We start from the raw sequence: 9,188 nt of genomic DNA, 5'->3' as shown, positions 1-9,188 counted from the left end.
CTGGATGCCTGCATGTCCTATTCACATGACCAATTTAAATCACTCTAGTGGGAAAGATTTACGCTCTGTAAAAATCTGTTCCAAACTGTGTCAAAAGTACAGGCTTCAGGCTATGCATATATTTTTAGATTGTGTTTACAGACCAAGTAAAACCAGAGTTTTGATAAATAAATTACAGAACCTTTTTTTATAAAATATTTGAAGCTGAGAGGAGCACCGAACAGACTGACTGGGGAAATCTCCATTCAGTCTACCTGGTGGCATTAATCGTATTAATTGTCAAGTGCTAAAAAGTAATCTAATAAAGTTTTTCTGATGATTATATGCGCACAAAACGATTTTTTCCAATCCTACTTGGAAGACAGAAAGAAAATCTTTGTTTTTCTGCTGTTTTGCTTGTAGGTTATTCATCAAGTGTACTTGAAGCCTGATCGATTAACCAAAAGAAGCTCTGACGACCTGCAGCTAAAGATAAAGATCATCTATGACAGCAGTGTTGATCAGTAAGTCATCAACTTAACTAGGGCTGCCACAAACGATTATTTTTATAGTCGACTAATCACCAATTTTTTTTTTTCGATTAGTTGACTAATCAGGTTGAATATAAAACATACAGCTTATCGTGCCAGAATGCAGCTGCTATTATACAGTATTACCATTGTTAGATTTTAGCTATATGCTAACTAAAAATAATTGCCATGGGAAGGTAAGTTGCAGATATTGCATTGCACAGGTTTATCTTTCATTTTCTTAAAATGATCCCACACTTTTCAGCTCCATTGCTGGGTAACCATAATACCAGATCCAGTCTGTAAAATGTCTTGTGAGGTCCACTGCCTATCCCAGTTAACACTACTGCGCATGTGTGTCAAGGACAGAAAGGCAGATGTGGCAGTGGAAGGTGTCAAAGCAGTTTGGAGAAAAAAACAAAGTAAAGAATAAAACAAAAACAAAAARGACTTATGGACTATTAAATTAGTCATCGACTGTTTTAATAGTCGATTAGTCATCAACTTGTCGACTAATCGTGGCAGCCCTAAACTCAACATTTACCTTCCTAAAACAAGCTTTGCATCCAGCAGCACTTTCATTTATTTCTCTGCTATTATGCTGACAATCACTTGAGTTAGAAAAAACATTCTTGTGAATATTTGAGTACAGTTGATTTTCTAATTTTATCAGACATTTATATAAAACCCTTTAACTCCAGGAGGAATTGACTGTATATAATTGTCTGATTTTTTCTGTGTGGGAAATTATTCTGAACAGTGTCAGTCAGTGGGGCTGTGCTCCTGAAACTCTGAGGTCATGCCTGCTCAATGACCACAGTCATGTCCCCACACTCTCACAGATTCTGGTTTGTGACACTGAAAATAAATCAGTTCGACATACAGGTCCTTCTAAAAAAAAAATTAGCATATTGTGATAAAGTTCATTATTTTTTGTAATGTACTGATAAACATTAAACTTTAATATATTTTAGATTCATTGCACACCAATTGAAGTAGTTCAAGCCTTTTATTGTTTTAATATTGATGATTTTGGCAAAAATGTAAAGAAAAATCAAAAATCACTATCTAAAAAAATCAGCATATCATGAAAAGGTTCTCTAAACGAGTCATTAACCTAATCATCTGAATCAACGAATTAACTCTAAACACCTGCAAAAGATTCCTGAGGCTTTTAAAAACTCCTAGTCTGGTTCATTACTCAAAACCACAATCATGGGTAAGACTGCTGACCTGACTGCTGTCCAGAAGGCCATCATTGACGCCCTCAAGCAAGTGGGTAAGACACAGAAAGACATTTCTGAACGAATAGGCTGTTCCCAGAGTGCTGTATCAAGGCACCTCAGTGGGAAGTCTGRGGYAAGGAAAAAGTGTGGCAGAAAACGCTGCACAACGAGAAAAGTGGTCAGTCAGTGATGGTCTGGGGTGCCATGTCATCTGCTGGTGTTGGTCCACTGTGTTTTATCAAGGGCAGGGTCAATATGCATTTTGGAGCACTTCATGCTTCCATCTGCTGAAAAGCTTTATGGAGATGAAGATTTTATTTTTCAGCACGACCTGGCACCTGCTCACAGTGCCAAAACCAAATGGTTTACTGACCATGGTATTACTGTTCTCATTTGGCCTGCCAACTCTCCTGACCTGAACCCCATAGAGAATCTGTGGGATATTGTGAAGAGAAAGTTGAGAGACGTAAGACCCAACACTCTGGATGAGCTCAAGGCCGCTATCGAAGCATCCTGGGCCTCCATAAAATCTCAGCAGTGCCACAGGCTGATTGCCTCCATGCCACGCCGCATTGAAGCAGTCATTTCTGCAAAATGATTCCCGACCAAGTATTGAGTGCATAACTGAACATAATTATTTGAAGGTTGACTTTTTTTGTATTTAAAACACTTTTCTTTTATTGGTCGGATGAAATCTGCTAATTTTATGAGATAGGGATTTTTCATTTTTCTTTACTTTTTTGCCAAAATCATCAATATTAAAACAATAAAAGGCTTGAACTACTTCAGTTGGTGTGCAATGAAACTAAAATATATGAAAGTTTTAATGTTTATCAGTACATTACAGAAAATAATTAACTTTATCACAATATGCTAATTTGTTWAGAAGGACCTGTAAATCTGAACTCTTCCTCCATAGTTCACCCCTCTTATTGAGTGTTTCAGACTTCATGTGGAATGAAGCAACAGTTTAAGATTTGATGTTTTCTGTATCAACGTGTCACTTTATTGTATTTATGTCCAGGTGAAATTTTCCATCACAGGCTGGTGTGTTCTTTCTCTTCCTCCACAGGCTTCCTGCAGACAAGCGGAGACTAGTGAAGGTGAGAAAACACCTGAATACAGTTAGATATTTTTTAATAGGAGCAGAAGTTAGAACAATACGCTGATGACGCATACTTCTCATTGACTGTATAGCGCTTGTGATGTCAGACGTGTAATGAGATGTTTTGAGTTTATTGTTTTGTAAGAAAATTTGTATTCAATAAACTGAAGTAGAGATGATAAACACAAATGTTAAATAAAATGATTTGTAGGAGGAATGAAACCATACAACACCAGAACTCTGGAATCGAGTGGAGGTTTATTACTGCGTCTGCAGACAGGAAACCCACACTGCTCATAAAACCGGAAGTTCATGTATTTATACATTTTCTTCAATGCCTTCGCTCGTCCCCTGCTGACCTACGGCTGAGTCACAGGCATTCAGACAAAATTCTCATCTAATGTCATTCAAACGTTTAATTATGTATTGTAAAAGATGTTTCAGACATGTAACTAGACCTATTAAACACTGTCAACATTACAAAAAAGAGAACTTAAGAATACAGTATAGTGTTGTGCTTTTAACATCAGTACTAATCTCCCTAACTCTAAATTTCTTCACAGTTTGCTGACAGTAATTCCAGTACTACATTCTGTAAAAACAATGTTACACAAGAAAAAGCACAACGATGCAATAATCACTTTTATTTAAGTAGTTAGACATACCAGGTACTTCATTTTAACAAGGTACTCAGTGTTGTTTTAGAAATAAAATGCAGCTCTGCAGCATTTCTTCTAATCTTTTTCCAAAATCTAGCTGCTTTTGTTTGGTTATCAGTTGAATAATGAGGTTTAAGTTAAACACTAGCTATAAAAAGATAAATCTGAATCAGGATGTGATGGTCTTACTTTTGGGTAAAGACTGACTGAAACAGCTGTATGTTCCTCATCAGGACAAGCTGTTTCCTCAGGCCATCGACTACCTGCAGAGGGCTTTCAGTGTTCGGCGCAGGGTGGGACCTGTACTGCTCAGCAGGTACACAGCTTAGTGATATTATCTATATAACAGCCAACATTAAATAAATACTTTCTTAGTCACTTTATCAGAAAGTCCAACAAGAATGTGTCCAGGTAAAATTAACTTTCAGTTCACCAAACTAGATAACTGATTTTTTTCAGTAACTGTGATTACAATATTATAAAAATAACTATGAATATGATTTTTCTATAGCGGTATAACTGGTACTACTTCAAGTGTGAGATATTTGATGTTGTGTTTTTGGTTGGGACATCACAGCTGGTGCAGCTGTTGACATGTGTTTGTGTCCTCAGACAATGTGCAACCAATCAGTACATGAGGAAGAGAGGTGACCCTCACCGTTACTGCCAGGAGGCCTGTGCGGAGGTCACCAGGTGTGGCCCCATCATCGTCCCGCAACACCACCTGCAGGTCAGTGTACATAGTCTAATTAAAGTTCTATTTCATGCCTCCTGACTGCCAGAGGGTGGTGCTGAAAGCACTGAATGTTCCCTTCGCGCATGCGCTGTTCGAGCAGTAATACCAACAGAGTCACACCTGTGACCAATCAGATGGTTAATCAGAAGTTATATAGCTTGACGTCATCCAAGGCTCTGTTCCWCTTTTCTTCACGCGTGCGGTTCGTATTTCTTGGAATCGGCCTTTTGGAACTTTTCACCGTCGCTGGACGCCTCGATTGCCGGTTGGCTGGAGTAGCGGTTTCACCCTCCTGAGAGGATGTGATGGACTTATCTTTGCTACAGGTACTCTGTTGTTTGTTGGTGATGACCGCGTGTTTCGCCTCCTCTCCCAACTTACAACTCATTCTCATCTTTAGTGTTGCTACACACCGGACTTAGCTAACATTGTTAGCCTTTCTCAGTTTGCTTTCGGCTTTAATCGGGGAAGGCAGCGTTTTCGCCCCCTCTTCCAGTTCTAGCCAACTTCATTTGTTTTGATTGAGCTTACTGTGTTGGTGAAGGCAGTATTTTCGCCCCCTCTCCCAATTTGGCCGATACTTTGATACTTTTGGTTGTAGTTCTGTGTTAAAGGCTTTAATCGGTGAAGGCAGCGTTTTTGCCCCCTCTCCTGATTCTAGCCAATTTCATTTGTTTTGATTGAGCTTACTGTGTTGGTGAAGGCAGCGTTTTCGCCCCCTCTCCCAATTTGGCAGATACTTTTGGTTGTACTTCTGTGTTAAGGGCTTTAATCGGTGACGGCAGCGTTTTTGCCCCCTCTCACAATTCTTCTAGCCAACCTCATTTGTTCTGATTGAACTACTGTGTTGGTGACAGGAGTTTCTTCTCCCCTCTCCCAGCTCTGATTATTATTTTATTTATCTCTTTGTCCTGTAGGACGTGTCTGACGCTTTCTGAACGCAGCTGACAGTGTCAGCCCCTTTGTTTATCCATTTTATTCTTGGTGGCGGTAGCGGTTCCTGCCCCTCTCCCACTGCCTGTGCTCTTTACTGGCTGTGTACTCAGTTTGGGCATGGCTGGTTCCCATTTTTGTGCGGGTTATGGTGCTGAGCTTCAGGCAGACGATGGCCATGACCTGTGCCCTGCCTGCCTGCCTTGGGCATGACCATCTGGTGGGGGCCCTGTTAGAAAATCCCTGCATGAATTGTAGTTACATGCGCCATGCAGTGAGGGTGGCTCGGTTGGCCCCGTTCCACCCCGAGTGTGGCAGTGACCTTCCCCCTTCTGGGCAGGTGGCTGTGCCTAGACGCTCTAAGTGCTGGAATGAGGCCACGGTCGTTGTGACCCCTCTTAAAAAGAGGTGGGCCAAGTCTGATCAGGGCCTTTCCAGGTGGGTTGAGCATTTGTCTGCAGAGTTGGCAGAAGTGAAATCCCTTTTTCAGACACACCAGATTAAGATGGATGCTTCTGTGGCTGGGTTTTCTTCCCCTACAATGCCTGAGTTGGCTGTAGAGGAGGATGTGCTGTCTTTGGCTGCCTCTGCCTCTCACTTTAGAAGGGTGTAGGGAACACAGTCGTCTCGCGCTTCGGAGACTGGCTCACGCTCCTCGTCTCAAGGTGCAACTAGTGGGACTGGTGACAGCTCCATGCAAAACATCATGCGTCTGGTCCCGATTCAGTTGCAGCTGGATGTCCCGGAAGTGGTGGAGTCCGCTCCTGCTAGTGRCTTTTTCAGGCGCGGATGGGCCCCTACTTCCTTTTCTGTTCCTCCATCGGAGGAGTACCTAAGGGAGTTGCGTGCCTGTTGGCAGGACCCTAGAGTCTTTTCATGCCTCTCCACAAATGGCCGAGTGTTGGCAGCTATGTATGAGCGATCAAGGTGGGCTTGGACCAGATGCCGGCAGTTGAACCTGCGGTTGCCTTGCTCATCGTGCCACCGGATTAGGTCTTGCGTTCGGTGTCCACAGACTTAATGTCGTGTTACAGATGACCTCATCTGTAAAGCGTATAATTCAGGTGCACTTGCRGGCCGCTTTGTTAATTTTTTGGCGCACCTCATGTTTGCCCTTTCTACATCCCTTCAGGACACTAGTGGGGCAAATACAGCTGTTGGCTTTAGCGAAGCAGCACTTCAGACCTTTGCACTTATGACCAGGGAGTTTGGACGTGTTATGTCCTACCTGGTTCAAGCCCGTCAACAGATCTGGCTGGCTCAGTCCTCATTTACTGAGACATGCCGTAGGACTCTCCATAATATTCCTGTGGTGGTGGGGGAGTTGTTTGAGTCTGCTGCTGTGGAAGCACTGGAATGGACATTCAGGCACAGCAAACTAGGCAGCAGCTTTCGGGCCTCTGCAGGGTATGCCTCCTTCATCTCTTCAACTCAGCGCCCATCAACGCCCCAATGTTCGGCCGCCACCTCAGGGTTTTGATCGGCCTGCTGTATTTTATTCTCGTCCTGTGCAGCAGAGGGTAGGGACGTTCATGAGCTGGTCCGCCAATCAGCCAGGCAGGCCCTGGCCGCAGCTTTTGGCCGTCATCCCACCCCGGCCCCCCAGGGGCTGTATGGAGAAGAAGTGACACCACCAGGCCAGCCGCCGGATACTTTTCTCATCAGCAGCTCAGTTATTGGGCTACCCAAACCGTGGATCCATGGGTGGTTGCCACTCTGAGGGTGGTTGCCACTCTGACTCATGGCTACTGGTTACAGTTCTGACAGCGGTCTCACATATCACACCGGGTCAGAGAGACTGTCATCGTCGACCCGGTGAAAGCTCATGCCCTGGACCAGGAGCTTTCCACCCTCCTGGCCAAYGGTGCGATCGAGGCGGTGGATCCTCTGCAGCAACCCAGAGGCTTTTATTCAATGTATTTTCTTGTGCCAAAAAAGACGGGCGGATTTCGTCCCATACTGTTTCTCAGGGGTCTCAATCGGTACTTAAAAATCCTGCCTTTTCACATGCTTACCACTGCAGGGGTGCCCAAACTTTTTTGAACCAAGAGCTACTTTTGAAGTCGGCAGTGTGCCGAGATCTACTTGTCCAGTCTCAGTATCAAAAACATAATTTTTCGTCTCCCTACCCCTCACTTCTTTAAATAAACCAGAACATAATGTGTTGCTAGTTTTATTTAATTTAAAGTATTGTAAAAAAAAACTATCTACTTAACCATGTATTTCCCTACAAAAAAAAAGATAAAATCCTTACTTAACTCCTGACAGAGAAACAGGAAAGTGATGCTCGAACAAAAAGGATCAATTTTTTTTACCTCCTTCAATTAGTACTCCCTGTAACGTGTGAGCTATGAGGGCTGGAAACCTGCCCAGTGAGAGAACCACAGACTTAAATAACTTTGGAGCACAGGAACTCGTCTCCATTTTTTTCAAAGAACTCTCCTCTCTTTCTCTCCATACAGGGGAGGAAAAAACAAAACAAAAAACTAAAGTCAAAGCACATAAAACTCTCGTTTATACTATTACAAAAAATGACTTGCGATGGTGCAGATTCACAAATCTCCAACAACAATTTCAAACCTCTATCTCTGTACAGCATGCAGGATGTGTGTCATCTGCAGGTGTTGAAGAGCTCAGTCCCTCACCGGTCCAGACTGCTGGCTCCAGACCATTCAAAGAGTTCCACCGTTCACCACCTATAAGACAAGACACACACACACACACGTTAGGTAGAGATCCAATGATCCAGTAGCAATAAATCCAAAGAAGGAGAATTGTTTGGTTTGGAAAGTTCCTACCGCAATGCTGTGGTGATCTGGTAGTTCGCCATCCTGGGTGAGTATAAACAGGGCACACAATGTGTGTGGGGAAAAAACCTTGACCTAAAAAAGGTCATAAAAATACAAATTAGCATTTCACATGTAAACAGGTTTCTACTGCTGTCAAAATAACAAAACAGTCATGAATAAAGTATTTCTTTGTTTCAAAAAGCATTTCTCAATCGTTCATTCTGATACAGTTAAAAGGTAAAGTGCACTTTCAAGTTTTATCAAAATTAAATTGACATTAAAGTCAATAAACAAATCAAACATTCAAGTTTCAGTAAACAACCATTAATTGTTTTTGGTTTTGTTGCGCAACATCAAATAAGTTCGAATCAATACAAAAGCCCTATTGGTCGTCTGAATAAATAAAAAAAATACGTAACAAAGTGTGTTAAACAAACGAATCTACTTAAATCAAGGTCTTTGTTCAACACTATGAACCTTTTTAATTTATTCGACCATCAAATTAACAAAAAGAGAGTGGCAGTTTAATGAGTGGAACCGGATTATCTCCAGGTTTATATGGCGAAATAAGAAACCAAGGGTACGCTATAAAATGCTACAACTACCAAGGGACAAAGGAGGAATGTCTCTCCCGTGTTTGGAAAATTATTACAAAGCAGCACAACTGCAATTTGCGGTTCACTGGTGTGAAGAGGGGTATGAAGCAAAATGGAAAGATCTAGAATTAAGCCAAATCGACAACCCCCTGCAAGCCCTACTGGGGGATAAACATGTCAAGAACAAACATGCACATGAGTTGTGTGTCTCCACAAAAGTCCCTCTCAACATCTGGTTTAGAGAGTTCCGCAACCTACACTTATGGTGCGTTCACACCGAACGCGATTTCAGCATCAGGTTTACATGCGAAGTCTATGGTGGACGCGCTTCAAGCAACGTCGGGAAATGCTGCGGCGCCTCAAGCGCGATTAGAGCAGCACGATTTGAACAATCTGAGCGTTCGACGCGCTGAGGCGCAAATCGCTGAAGTTAGAAAATCTGAACTTTTGCAGCTCGACGCGCCGCATCAACCAATCAGAGAGACTCCACTGTGTGACGTAGCGACATATTTCCAGCATCAACCAATCAGAGAGACTCCACTGTGTGACGTAGCGACATATTTCCCAACGGGACAGTTTACTGAATGATGTCCACTAACCTGAAACAGATGGAGAGGAGCTCTTCAGCTGAAATC

General features: G+C 42.6%; 1 protein-coding gene across 2 annotated transcripts in view; it reads left to right on the top strand.

The window, feature by feature from the left end:
- The window catches only part of lmln (leishmanolysin-like (metallopeptidase M8 family)), a 40,196-nt gene that overhangs the window by 13,200 nt on the left and 17,808 nt on the right, over window positions 1-9,188 (top strand). For both annotated transcript variants that reach the window (XM_014019759.1, XM_014019758.1), the window contains exons 2-5: window positions 403-503; window positions 2,808-2,838; window positions 3,733-3,815; window positions 4,112-4,229. In XM_014019759.1, the coding sequence (XP_013875213.1) occupies window positions 403-503; window positions 2,808-2,838; window positions 3,733-3,815; window positions 4,112-4,229 (333 nt within the window). The remainder of the gene's footprint in view (window positions 1-402; window positions 504-2,807; window positions 2,839-3,732; window positions 3,816-4,111; window positions 4,230-9,188) is intronic.

The sequence above is a fragment of the Austrofundulus limnaeus genome, unplaced genomic scaffold, assembly GCF_001266775.1.
Source record: "Austrofundulus limnaeus strain Quisiro unplaced genomic scaffold, Austrofundulus_limnaeus-1.0 Scaffold229, whole genome shotgun sequence".
NCBI lineage: Eukaryota > Metazoa > Chordata > Actinopteri > Cyprinodontiformes > Rivulidae > Austrofundulus > Austrofundulus limnaeus.
Note: the sequence above shows the minus strand (reverse complement) of the source record. Positions and strands in the feature narration are given on the sequence as shown.